Below are 14,088 nucleotides of genomic sequence, written 5' to 3' on the forward strand. Positions count from 1 at the left end.
CTTTAAAATAGTGACAATACCAGTACCTGCCTTTCTGATTGCCATGCTCAGAACCTCATAAAACAGCCAGTAAATGCTGGTCCTCATTTCCTGCTTCGCTTACTCTGAGTAAACCAGAATCAGGCCTTGTAACTGCCTGGTAAGATTTAGGCTTTCAAAGGATCTAGAAGTAAAAGTACCTGGAAAGAGTCATTTACTCTGTGGCCTTTCTAAATCTTTCCATGCTCAGATGTGGGCCGCAACTGCCAGAGGAGTCCAGATGTGTGCACTCCAGTGTCCTGCTCTAAAGGGCCTGCAGAGAGACATCCCTGTGTGTTCTGGGCTGTCTGGTCCCATGTCATCTAAATAGGGTAGCAGCATGTGATTTAGAGCCCTCTCTCCTGCACTCTCAAAGCTCAGCGTCCTCCTCTGGTAGTGAGCAGGACAGCTTTGCTTCTCTCCTAATGCTTCACCCAACAGCTCCTGCCATGGGTGCTCAGCTCTTGCCTCTCCAACTCGAGATCTGTGAGGCTTTCTCTGTCCTTGCTCAGCAAGACTGTGTCAACAGAAGGAGGCTTTATATGCCTCCCATAAAGGAAAGCGTCTCTGTTTAGAGCAGGGATCCTTTTGAACTTCTCATGGAGCATAATGAAGTATCCTTCCTGCAACATTGCCTCTGGAGTTGTGGCTCCTTGTCCAATGTCTGTGTCAGTCAGCTTTCCAATACTGTAATAACCAGCTGAGGCAGACAACTTATAAAATGAAAAGGTTTATTTTGACTCCCAGTTTTAGAGATTTCAGTCCATGGTTGTTTTGCCCTGCTGCTTTGGGGTCTGTGGTAAGGCAGCACATCATGGCAACCACACTTGGTAAAGTTATTCACCTCCTGGCTGGGATGCAAAAGAGAGGAAGAGGAAGGGACTGGGTCCCAATATTACCTTCAAGATCACATCTCCCATGACCGGCAGACCTCCTCCTAGGCCAAGCCTCTTCAAAGTTCCTCAGCCGCCCAGGGGCTCCATGAGCTGGGGACCAACCAATCCTTCAGCACAGGAACCTTGGGGAACATTTATGCAAACGACAGCGATGTCCTATGACTTAGATACACTCTGCTTTTAAGAAATCTAATACATGAAACTCCACAATGCAAAACACTAGAAGAGATGACCAGAATTGCATTGAATGTTTCATAGTATCCATCTCTTATTCAACAGCAAAGGACTCCCTGACATTAGGCTAGACCCGTGGCTGCCCTCATTAGGAAATGTGTTTTGCAGCCTCCATCACAGCTAGATGTAGTCGTGTAATTATGCCCGAGCAATGGGATGCAAGCAGAAGTGCCACTGAGACTTCCAGAAAGTGCTCTTAAAACACACTCTTCATTCTTTCTTTCTTTTTCCTGCTGGCTGGAATATGGATATGATGGCTGGAGTCTGAGTAGCCATCGTGGACCATGAGGTGAAAAATCCCTATATGCTGAAGATGCCAGACCTTCAAGTTAGGAAAAGCCTGAACCCTGTTCTGTGGAGCACTATACTGGTGCAAAATCCTTTTACCAGAGAGGGAAATAAAGTGTTACCAAGCTTAAGTCCCTTCTCTAGGCATTGCTGGTATTCATATGGTATTTTAAAGTTCACAAACCCATTACCATTTATGTTTTCTTGTGATATCCCAAGCAAAACAAGTTGTATTATGGATTAATCCCATGTAACAGATGAAGAAACTGAGGCAGAACCTCTTACTCAGACCTGGACAGTGTGACTCTGGGTCCAGCCTCTTCACTAGCACTCAGCTCACCAGCCTTCCCTGGCCATTTCTCTCCCTGCTCCTGGAGGCCACCAGGGTGGTTGTTATAAATCATAAGTGCTTAATGCCACTCTGCTTGAAACCATCCAGCACTTCCCCATTAGCCTCAGAATGAATCTCAGAAGTCTCAGCTTGGATCACAAGGCCCAGCAGGGTGCAGTCACTCCCTGGTGCAGCCTAAGCTCTTACTCTGCTGCATGCATGCCCAAGGACACAGAGCCAGGGGATGGTGGCACTGGCACTGGCACTGGGACCCAGGCCTGCCAGACTCAGAGTCATACAGAGTACACTTTCCTCCTGCATCCACTGCCTCCAGTCCGCATGCTTTCATACCCAGTAAAAGGAAGACACACCAGTCTCCAGGCGTAGACTTCAGACAGTGCCAGTGGAGGTCAAGCTGGGAATCGGCCTGGCAGAGTTGAGCTGGGGGAGAAGATGCTGCCTGGGCCAAGTGCTAAGATCTGGGGTGACAAAGACTCTGCCCGGCAGGCAGAAGGTAAGGTCTTCCGTGTAGGAAGCTGCAGGAGAGGCAGAAACTGCAGAGTGTGTGCACGTAGTCAGTTTGGTCCGTTGGGCACAAAGTAGCATGGTCCCCAGGTTAAGGAGCTGCAGAGGCTTCCTGAGTTTGCCACACTGAGCTCATGTTCTTCTCTGTCTTCCTCATGGATCCGAGGCCCTGAAGAGAGGGCAGGGACCCTGTGTCGGGCAATTCTGTTCCCCAGTGCCCAGAGCCTACATTCTGTACATGTCTGTGGAGGCCACAAACAAGGAAAGGCGATCTCAGCTGTATTCTGGGGTAGGAGGGCGCATCAGTCCCCTAACGTTGCGCTCAGAGAGAGGTGAAGTTATAAAGAACAGCTGTGTGTGGGGCCAGTCAGCTCCCGTGTAAGCGAGCAGTGGATCTCTGGGCTTCCGGATGCTTCTGACATTTCTGCTAAAGTAAATGGCAAAGCCCTCTTTCCCTGAAAAATCTTCAAAGCTCAGAGCCAGACAGGTTTCCAGGCAAAAGCCATTCTGTGAAAATCTCATTGTAAACAAGAAGATATAGAATTCAGCAAGTTCTCCTTTCAATAAAAAGCCACCCAAACATTTAATCATAAGGCAAGACACAAAACATAGAACTTTGTAAACTGTCTCTCTTTCCATTCGTTCACACAACAAATATGGACCAGGCCACTGCAGGAGAAGTCTTGCTCTAGGCTCCTGGAATAAAGAGGTCTCTGTGGTTGGTCTCTTAGTCTGAGTTGTCCCCGAAGTAGAGCCCGAGAGGACCTGAAGGAGGTGACTTATGTGGGACATAAGCATGGAAGCAGGGGAAGGAGGAAGGAGCATAGAGAACGGGGCAGGGATGGAGGAGAAGCCAGGTAAGCTGGGGTTAAGAAACCAGTTACTGCTGTGCGTGGTCAGGTCAGTCCTCGGCACCCCTGAAGGAACTGTATAGAACGGGTCTCAGAACCAGCCCTGCAAAGGAGGCTGGGACAGGTGCCCACTGTTCAGTCCACCTTGGAGTTCACTTCATTTCCCCCTGTGAAGCGGGCTTCCTGGGCTCTAAGGCAGAAAAGCAGAGATGCTGCAGCAGGTCCCTGGAAGTGGGGGCACCCCAGCATACAAATGAATGTTGTGACTGCTGCTAAAACCACAGGTGGACTGAGGGGGATGAACAAAGGAACCCCAAATCCTTCCCTCAGTGGAGCTCCCTCTCTAGTGAAGGAGACACATAATAAACAAGGGAAAGGAGTAAGACAATGTGTGTATCTACAAGCAATGAGCCTTGGGGTGGGGGGAAATAAAAAAGGAGAATAATGAGGGCCAGAGGGTGTGGGCTGCAATTTTAAATAGGGTGGTTAGGGTGAGTGTCTTAGTCTGTGTTGTGTTCCTGTCACAGAATGCCTGAGACTGGGTAATCTGTGAAGAATACAGATTTACTTTTAACTGTTCTAGAGGATGAAAAGTCCAAGGCCAGGGAGCTGGCGGGTTTGGGGTCTGGTGAGGGCTCTATCTCCATTTCCAAGATGGCACCCTCAGTGCTTATTCTCCACCAAGGAGGAACAACTGTTCCTCACATGGCAGAAGAGGGAAAGGAGCAGAACCACAGTGGAAAGCCCATTTTATTACAGCATTAATTCACTCCAGAGGGCAGATATTCAAACCATAGCATTGGGTCTTATTGACAATATGGCACTTGAGCAAAGATTTGAAGAGGTGGGGAACTGGGCCCTGCTGATATTGGAGAGATTTCTAGGCAGAAGGAATGGCCAGGCTGAGGTCCTCATGTAGAGTTGGGCTTGAGGGTTTGAGAAGTAGCACGGAAGACTCAGAGAAGGAAGAGTGGAGGGGAAAGAGGAGCCTTGCCATAGGACCACTGCATTTGGCTGGTCCATTAATAATGCCTATTAACTCTCAAATATTTACAGAGCTACATACTGGGTGCTGCCAAATGTTTGAATTCAGAGATGAATAAAGTAGAGTCTTTTCCCAAGGCTGTCACAGTTAGGGGATAGTTAGACTTAGAGCTAGAGAAGTTAGATGTGATCTCTTGATCTATTCTGTGAAGACCCTGAGCTGGAAGCTTGAAGGGCATTGTTCCTAATATTCCTCACGACAGCCCCACAGGGCCCCTTTTGCATCCTCAATATACAGTCAGGGAAACTGAGGCTCAGAGAGATTAAGGGAACTTTCCAGACTTGACCCAGATTCAGGTAACACCAAAATCAGAGTTCTTTCTGCAAGTACTATAGCTTGCCACCTCCCAGACCACACATATTCTGTATTAGTCCATTTTCTGTTGCTACGATAAAATACCCAGAGTTGGGTACTTTATAAAGAAAAGAGGTTTGTTTCGCTCACAGTTTTGAAAATAAAAGATCAGGTAACTCCACTGGTGAGGTCCTAATGGGAGGAGCCTCAGTGAGAATAACAGGAAGCCAGAGAGTGGCGGGGGCCAGTCTTGCTTCTTTCTAGTAATTCATATTCATAAAAAGTAACTCAAGCCCCCGATAACTACCTTAGTCCTTTCCAAGGGCATGCCCCGAATGACCTATGTTCTCTCACTAGCCCCCACCTCTTAAAGGTCTTGCCACTTCTTAACCACAATGGGATCATGCTTCCAACACATGAATGCTTGGGGAACACACCACGCTCAAGCCATGCAAACTTGCATAGTTAGAGTCCATTAGGAAAGGTGCCATAATGGTCTAAACTGGAGAGAAAAGAGACAGGAGGACTGCTCAGGAATAAGCCACGCTCATGATAAGAGAGGGGATTCTAGGCAGGGGAAGCAGCTCGAACAAGAGCAAGGAGCTTTGAAACAACAAGGTGCATGCCAGGAACTCAGAAGCTCAAAGATAAAGGCACAGTGCAGTGAGAGGGGAGAAGAGAGGATCAGGGGAGGGAGATACTGGGGCTGTGTTGGGGAGCTTTAAGTAAGAAAGAGAAATAGCCTTATTTAAAATTTAGGGTTATGAGTATTTCTCCTCCTCCATTTGAATGTGACAATTTGGAAAGTGGAACGCATTACTTTCTTTCTGGCTTCAGACTGGCCCAGCATATGTTGGTGTCCGGTTGAAGGGAGGTGAGGGAGCTGGCTCCATCCATTGGGCTGGCATTTGGACTCTCCTGACCAAGGAAGTGACCAGCCAAATGGTTCTAACCAAATATTCTCTTGGATTCTGTCTGTTTGGACTCTCTCTTGATATAGGAAAATGACCCTGAGCCAGGCTGTGACTACCAAGAAAGCTTGACCTGACAACTTTTTCCAAAACCTTGGTCCATTCTTAGGGTTAAGAAATGAGTGATAAGACACAGAAAATGTGAATAGCTTAAAGTTTAAAATCTGGGCTTCCTGGCTCCCTCTACCTCCTACCTCTCTATATAAACATCTACATAGTTGCAGACTTGGACCAATGCATTGTCCTGGAGAGAGCTAACTCAGTGTGAGCCAGGGCAAATCTTCCCACTACACAGATAAATCCTGCTCAGCTTAGATTACTGCAGGGTAACCTCAGAAGGACCATGATGTCCTACCCAAACCCCAAGAGAGACTTAGGGTATCCCCTCCCTCATATCCTCTCTGGACAGATTCACAGCTGCCCTATAAAACATGACGAAAGTACAAAGTTAATTCAAGCTGAGAAAGTGAACAACTGGGTAATACCAATCCCTTTTTAAATAACCATATGTTTATTTGTAGCATTTCAAAACATAGTCTGCATAATTTCAAGTTTTAATAATGAGTGCTCCTTTCTAGTCAAAAGCAGTTTTTAATTTTCTTTATGTTTTTCTCACAAAGCTCTCTGATGCCCATTAGCACTCTCGCAAGCTTAGCATTTTTGCCCCTTTATCCTTCCAAATAATTAGAGGTAGATTTTTTTTGAGCAATTACTGTGTGTTAGTCATGTGAATTATTTCAGTTAATCCTTCCAAAAAATTCTGTTATCTAATTATATGTAAATACTATCATAATCCATTAGAGACAGTGGAAAGAAGTCAGACTAAGGCTTTGGAAATTTTCCAAAAATTATACATCTGATGAGAATCAAGTGGTCTCACTCCAGAGCCCAGGCTGTTGACCAGCATGAAACTCTCACTGCTAGAATTTGCCCATAGCCATAGACTCCTAAGGACAATTGTCAGGGTATGGAAGGAGCCACCTCTTCCAGTTCTCTGAAGTAGACAGATGTTCAGGGGCGTAAAATATCCTGGTTGCCATCCTATTCCATTTTGTTTTATGTCTGTGTCCACAATCTCTGCACCCACAAAACCTCTCAAAACTTGCCTAATTTGGGGTTTTCAGAACAAGGAAACCCACAAAAAAGCTCATGTGGTAATACAACCCAAGGTTAGAAAGACTGAATACAAGAAAGAGGCAAGGAAGGAAAGAAAGCAAATCAGAGGTGGTGCTGAGCTGGCCAAAGCTTTGCCAGGAAACACAGCCAGCTGCTCACTCCAGAAGACACATTGAAAGAAGCCATATGGACCATGGATAGAGAAAGGGAGATAAATCATCTACCAGACCTTCCCAGACCCTATCATTGATCAGTGTTCATCCTCTAGGGAGTCAACACTCCCACACTTTCCAGTCATGTATCTCAGCCCCTTACAGCTAGTAGGAAGCCAGGGCCCACTCCCCATGGTCTGAGTTTGATCGGAGTATGGGATTGGCCAGAGAAACAGAAACCTCCATGTCTTCAGTCGGCAGGGCCTCGCTCCCACTGCTGCTGTGGCTCCTTCCATAAAGCAGCATGAAAAGGGAGGTGGAGCCAAGTGAAGCCTGGAAGTGCACCAATGGGCCCAATACAGCCCACCCCTTGCACTATTCAGTTTGTAATGTGGGACTGTGGTTCATCTCCACTAAAACTCATGTTAGGTTTAATTTCTCAAAGTGATAGTGTTAAGGAGTTGTAGGACCTTTGAGAGTTAATGAGGTCATGGAGGCTCCAACCTCATGAGGGATTAATGTAGTTTCCCTAGAGTTGTTATAAAAGCAAGTTTGGCTTTCTGTCTCTTGCTTCCTCTCCTACCTTGTGACCTCCTGTTGCATGGGCCTACTTGCCCTTCTGCCAGGAGGCCATCATCAGAACCTGAGAAGGTGCCAGTGAGTGCTCTTGGACTTCCAGAACCATGAGACAAAATAAAGCTCTTCTGTTATAAATTATCCACTCTAGGCTGTAGAAAATGGATTAAGACCAAGTTGCTCCCTTCTCCTGTGACATTTGGATCCTGCTTGAGAACAAAATGCCATCAATTTTAAAATGCAGATACAAGTCCATTTCTTTGTTTGTTTGGTTTTTTTGGTACTGGGGATTGAACTCAGGACCTTGTGCTTTTGAGGCAGGTGGCGGAACCACTGAGCTGAATCCCCAGCCCACAAGTCCATTTCTTTATGTAGTCATTATAACTTCCTAAAAAAAAAAAAAAGACATGAAGGATTCCTAAACCAAGCTAGAGTCCCTCCGCTAGAGCCAGTCATGGGGTCATAATTGGCATTCATTATTTTCCTCCAAACCCAGCTCCCATTCTAGATATCTATGGTCAGCTCTTCTCCTGGCCTGGGTTTCTTAACCTGGAGAACCTTTGGATGTTACTGGTACCTGTTTATGGTTATCTCTGAGCAGAGAAGCTGGAGGCTATTGTCACGGGACAAGAGCCATCTTGCAACGTACCTACTTCAATGAGGCTCTTGTGGCACCCAGGACAAGAGGAGCTGTTCTGTTTTAACAAGAGGAAAAGAATTGCTTCTATCTGCCAGAAGATTTAGGAAGTTTTTGGATCCAAAATGTTCAGGTGTGTTCATTCAAATCAGTCTATTTCAGATCACAATGTTCAACAATTTCTCCATCAGAGCCCTGACTCAGACATAAGTCACCTATGCGGCTGTACATTTAGTCTCCTTTACAGCTCTGAAATCCTTAAACCAGATCCTGAGTTTAATTTTCAATATAGTCTGTCTTGTGGATTTCAAGAGTGTCCTTAAAGCTGCTGCAAAGCATGGCTTAAGTTAGAAAATAGCTTCCCTGAGCCTATCACTTCAGTTTTACAAATCTTCCAATACTACCTGAAAAAATCTACTTAATTACCCTCCCAATTTTTATGATTACCGTTTCTCCACACTAAACAGCACAGTAGCCACTTGATCTCATAAAACTTTGCTTTCTACCTGTACTTCATTCCAATTAGCTGGAGATAAATCTTTAGTAATGTCAATATATGTCATTTATGGTCCTACTTACCATCAACAGTGGGGCCCTGACTACTTATAGGTTGATGGGAAATCCAACTCCAACATCCCATCTTGAAGCTTTACTTTTTACTGTCAGTTTTGGTACCAACAGTCCCTGTTCCTTAGGAGACAGACCATGAAGCAGTGTTTTCTTGCTGTGATAGTTAATCTTGGTTGTCTACCTTACTAAATTAAGAGATGCCTAGAAAATTAATAAAGCACACTTCTGGGTATGTCTGTGAGGGTCTTTCCAGAGATGATAGGTCTGTGGTCACTCAGGTGAATGAAGAAGACCCACCTCCGAATGTGGGTGGCACCATCCCATAGGCTTGGGGCCCGGATGGAATCAAAAGCAGAAGAGGAGAGCTCACCGGAGTATACAAACTCTACCCTTCTTGAGTGAGTGAATCTTTTGCTGCTGCCATTGTTCCTAGACATCAGATTCTCTAGACTTTGAACACAGACTTGCACCTGCAACTCTCTGTGGGGTTTCCAGCCCTCCAGCCTAGGACTGGAGCTGCATTGTTGGCCCTTCTTGTTCTGAGGTTTCTAGCTTCTTGGACTGAATAGCTGCTGGTTTTTCCTAGTTCTCCAGCCTTCAGACAGCCATTGTAGAACTACCCAGTCTCTGATTGTATAAGGCAATCTAATAAATCCCCACTAGTAATTACATATACAGTCTAGTGATTTTGTTCCTCTGGAAAAACCTGGCTTACACACTTGTTGATACTTTATTGAGGGATAAAATCCTAGGGTAAGAAAAACAAGGGAAAAGTGGTAGTAAGGCGGGGAGCAAATACAAAGTTGTGAATTATCAAGCTGGCCACATATCTGGAGAAAACATTGCCAGTTGCTTAATCACCTACTGGACACCTCCTGACAGGTCAACTGGAACCACTGGAATCCGTATGCTGGGTTCCTTTCATCTCCTGCCTTTCATTGGCCAAAGTTTTCCCCCAAAGTTTAACTCCTTTCCATTTCTGAGTAGAGCTGCCAAGTGGCCTCTGTAAGCAGATCCTGTGTGACAGTGTGTGGGTCACCATCTATACCCAGAAAGGGCGAGAGGAGCCAGCACATCCCTGGGTCCTACTGTGGCATGAGAGATCTGCAATGGAGCTTGTCTTCACCCTAAGGGAGGCTGTGACATTCTGCAGTGTTGGATGGGCCAGGAAGATGAGGGCCAGGTGACTCTCAAGAGGTGCATTGGTACATAGAGGTCCAGTATAGGAATGCTGAAGACCAGATTAGATAATGCAGGGCCAGGCATTTAGCTCAGTGGCAACGCGCCTGCCTCCCAAGCAGAAGGTACTGAGTTCCATCCCCAGTGCTGCAAAAAAAAAAAAAAAAAAAAAAAGAATAGGTCATGCAGACTTTCCAATGTACAATGCCACCCCAAGCTTTCCAGTCTTGAACCTCTAATTAGGGGTTAGGGCTTCTGAATCCCAGAGGGGCTGCTGTGTGATTCTGGCTACATCACAAACATCCATGGACTTCCCAAATGGGGCAATTGCCTTTATCTCACTGAGTCATGAGACCTGAATTAAAATGTGATGCAAATAACATTTACAAGTGGCAGGGCTTAGGGACTGCTGTCATATATAAAGACTTACATCCTAGTCTGAGCAAAATACTGGCTTAAACTGAGAAAGCATGGAAATATCGGTGTCATTTGAACTCAGGTAACCAATAATGGCTCCATTTCGTGCTTCATTCTGTCTCCAAACTGTGGTTGAGTCACGAAAGAATCCCCTCCTGAATCATTTCTTCCCACCCCTCCTCTCTGGCAGTGAGGGGATCTGTTTTGCTCACTGATCAGTACCCAGCATCCAGTGCTGTCTGGCCTCTGATAGGTGCTTATGAACACTAAGAAATGAATAGGGCCAGGGATTTAGCTCAGTGGTTCTGCTGCCTGCCTTGCAAGCTCAAGGTCCCGAGTTTGATCCCGGGTACCAAAAAAAAAAAAAGAACGAATGAACCAAGGAAAGAATCACTGGGTATTTTTGCCCAAGGCCTTACCCAAATGCTTGAAATGCTCCCCTGCCCCGTTACCTTGTCCTGGATGCTTTTATTCCCTCCCTCTGGTCTCCATTCCTCGTTCCTCTTCTTCCAGGCCAGGCCTCTTTCCCACAGCCATGGAAAGCCAGAGAACCCCACCACACTGCCCCCACCCCCAGGTAATGGGAGGAGGGGACCATGCCTCCTTCACTTTGTTCCCCAGGATCTCACCAGTGGAGGGGCGGATCCGGATCCCTAGAGTCCTACGGAGAAGAGTATCTATCGCGTCCTGGGGCTCTGACATGAAGAAGGTCGCCAAGACGTTGGTCTGAAAGCTGGTTTGGAGAACAAACAGTGCATAGAGTGTGAGTTTACATAGGGTGGCCGAAGGGCGCCCTGGAGACCGAGCAAAGGTACTAAATAAATGTTACTTCGATGAATGAGCTGAGACCTGACTCTCTGCCCTGCGTCCTGAGCTCCTGGTACTCTCGACTTGCTAAACACAGGATTGTCCAGGCCTGGGGTGGCCTCACTGGAAGCTCCCTCCCCCACCCACAGCCGCCCCATCAATCAAAGCGCTTGCAAAGCGCTTCCCCTACACCAGAGCGCGCCTGCCAAGCTTCTTCGGAAGCGAGGAGTAGCTTGTCTGCTGGAGACGTAGCAGGCTCCTTCCCGCAACCGACTTGTTGATAGTCTTGGCTTGAAGAGGAATTTGCAGATGTTGAGGAAAGCAGTGGTGGAAGACCCTCCCCAAGGCCATCGCAACTCCCTCCGGCATGCGAAGGGGGATGGAGGCACGCCCCCACTGCCCGGCTGCAAAGGGCAGGGGGGACAAAGTACTTGGCCTCCGGAGCGGTGGCCTGCACCTTACAGTCCTGGGACCCGCGGAGCCTGTGAGGAATGGGGGTCCGCAAAGACAGAGAGCAGAGGGGGTCTCTACAAGACAGATCCTCCCACGTTCTCCCAGTCTCAGGATAAACTTGGGGAAAGGGCAAGCAAGGGGCAAGATCCCCAGCAGCTGGGAGTCCTCAGCCTCCAGGGTGAATAAATAAATTATTAAGCGCCCAATACACAATAGCCTCGCTAGATGGAGACGAGGAATCACTGCAGCGGCGCTGGCGGCGGCGGCGGGGAGCGCGGGCGGGAGGCGGGCGAGGCTCTGGCTCCGCTCACGTCTGTTTTCCTTTTTCGTGCATTATTTATTTCGCCTCCGTCCGAGGCCTTGCTGCCGAGCGGGCGCTCCGGAAAAGCGCCTCTTGCCGCTGCCTCCCGCCGGCCGGCCTAAAGAGCGCATAGAGCTCGGGCACCTCGCGCCCGGGCAGCCGCGCGGCGCCACCGGCAAGGGCGGGGACCCCGGCGTTTCGGGGAGAGGCAGCGGGCTCCAGGCGGCTGGAAGAGACTTTCCCCGCCCTCCGTCTCCACCTCAGCCCCAAGCTCGGGGTGCCTCCCCTCCCGCCCCACACGCCACCAGGCGCAGCCAGGAGCCACCGCGCCCTGCGCCCCATGCGAGTGCAGCGCGCCCGGGGCCCGGGCACAGCAGCCCTGGAGGCCCAGGAGGAGCGCAAACTTTTGCTTCAGTGCCCGGCGCTCCTTCGGGGCATGTGAAGCCCCCAGGCGCCCGCGCAGCGGCCAGGGTGAGGACCGAGGCCCCGCCTAGGGGGCGGGGGACTGGGGAGGCGGCTGGCTTTAAATGGGGGCCGTCTGGGCGGCTGGGAAACCGAGCTGCTGCGGGGGGAGCGCTGACTGCTCTCCTCCGCGGCGAGGATCGGTTGGGGCCGTCGCCAGGCAAGGTGGCGTGGGGCATCAGAGGGGCGCGGGCGGAGATCAAGGCTTGCAGGGAAACCCACGCTCGGAAGCGGGCGGTCGGGGTTCCGGGGGCAAACGCGGGTGCGCACGGAGGTGCAATTGTTGCAGTGTGCGCAGTGAGGCCAGGGGGACAGAGAGGGTGCACGCCGCGAGTCTTTCCGTGGTGCTGTGCATGCAGGCAGGAGTTGGTGAGTGTGCATGGGGCTCAGTGGGTGTGTGCACAGGGCAAGTGGTTCCCGCCGGATTTGAGGTGTCCTCCCAGTGACAGTGAGTTGTGCGTGGCCTTTTCTGTGGGACCTTGGGGTTCAGTGGGTGTGCCTGGGGCCAAGTGTGCACGCAGTATCCTGGGGTTGTGCGCCAGGATAGGGCGTGAGTTCTGGGGTGCACGGAGAGTCGGCGAGTGTACAAGCTGGAGAGTAGATGCAGGCTTGGTTTATGAAGGTGCCCCGGAGTGGGGGGGGGGGTGCCCTCCCGGCCGGGACCGGTGCGTGTACTGATTCTCGGCGGCGGCTATGGTGCCCGTGTCTGTCCCGCTGACCCAAGCCTTGTTCCCCTGACAGTTCACCCTACCGGTGGGCGCCTTGGGCCGAGATGCTCCTCCGGGACCTGGTGCTGCGCCGTGGCTGCCGCTGGCCCTCACTGCTGCTGCACTGCGCGCTCCACCCGCTCTGGGGCTTCGTGCAGGTGAGCAGAGAAGCGGACTGTAGGGGCTCGAAGGCCTCCGGGGGAGGAGGGAAGTGTCACTTTACAGCTGAGACCCTGGCTCCTACACGGATGGACACTGGGGAGAGTTTGGGAAGAGAAAATCTGATAGAGTCCTCTACACTCTGGCCCTGAAAAGATGAAAAAGTCCAGAAAGAGGCTTCATTTGTGGTCCGAGGCCTGCAGGACAAGGCCATAGCATAGAGAAGAGCTTGGGAATCATCGTCTGTTGGTAACATGTTATTGGAGAAATTTGGACACCAAGAAAAGAAACTTAAGGAAAATGATCCCAAGAATGTGCATTCCTTAATTCTCACCAGATCCCATTGCTAAACTTCAAATGAGCTAAACAGCTCTTCAACACAGGAGGGGGCCACGTTTCCTGCAGGTGGTGGAGCTGGGGGTGTGGACAGATAATGCACAAGGCCACTTATGCAGAATATAAGAAGGACCTGTCTATCGATCAGGACTGCCTAGGGAAGAATTCCTTACTTTAGGTCCCCAGAGGCAGAGGCCAGGAAGCTACCAGCTGATGTTACCTCCTAGGGCCAGAGTGAGGATTAGATGGGATGCTCCCTAGTACTTCCCTGTGTATACATAGTCTATGGTACAGTAGAGAGGCAATGGGTAGATGTTGGTGTCGGCTCTGAATTTTGAGCTCTGGCTCTGCCCTTCACTAGCTGGAGGACTTGGGCAACCTACTTAACCTCTCTGAGCCTTGGGTTCTTCTTCCAACTGTGCCAGTATAAGTACTAGATGAGACCAAGGAAGTAAGGATGAGCTAAGTGCTGCTCCTGGCCCATGATAAACACTATCGGTAGCTACTGCTGCTATTAGATGACTAATAGCAATAGTGCTCTTCCATCTGGCTTGTGGGGTCTCCCGCCAATCACCACGGTTGAATTATGAGAAGTGTTTGGGGCATCGAAGGACTCTCTTACAGGTAGCTGCAGATTCTCTTCTCCTGTTGGCACTCTGGGGTTCAGGGACTATTCAGATGGTAACAGGGCAAAGAAAGAATGAGGTGAGACTGGTCTGAGAGCTGCCCTACATGACAGCACCCTGCTGGGAACCAGCTTGAT

General features: G+C 49.3%; 1 protein-coding gene and 1 long non-coding RNA gene across 9 annotated transcripts in view; one reads left to right on the plus strand and one right to left on the minus strand.

Annotated features, from left to right (window-relative positions):
• Positions 1 to 9,228: 9,228 nt before the first annotated feature.
• On the minus strand, positions 9,229 to 11,678 carry LOC147822808 (uncharacterized). Its single transcript, XR_015445106.1, has 3 exons — positions 11,098 to 11,678; positions 10,730 to 10,833; positions 9,229 to 9,830 (listed from the first exon to the last, which is right to left on the minus strand). It is a non-coding gene; the product is annotated as an uncharacterized LOC147822808 (long non-coding RNA).
• Positions 11,613 to 14,088, plus strand: part of Prima1 (proline rich membrane anchor 1) — a 55,732-nt gene continuing 53,256 nt past the window's right edge. For 5 of the 8 annotated variants that reach the window (XR_015445103.1, XR_015445104.1, XR_015445102.1 and 2 more), the window contains exons 1-2: positions 12,200 to 12,288; positions 12,865 to 12,988. Coding sequence is in view for 4 of the 8 variants with exons in the window: in XM_004837042.4 (XP_004837099.1) it covers positions 12,896 to 12,988 (93 nt within the window). In the remaining 4 variants the exon portion in view is untranslated. The other 3 variants (XR_015445105.1, XM_004837041.3, XM_087195497.1) reach the window with 2 other exon arrangements.

This window comes from Heterocephalus glaber, unplaced genomic scaffold, assembly GCF_053883595.1.
Source record: "Heterocephalus glaber isolate CG9 unplaced genomic scaffold, H.glaber_assembly_v1.0 deba00001608, whole genome shotgun sequence".
NCBI lineage: Eukaryota > Metazoa > Chordata > Mammalia > Rodentia > Bathyergidae > Heterocephalus > Heterocephalus glaber.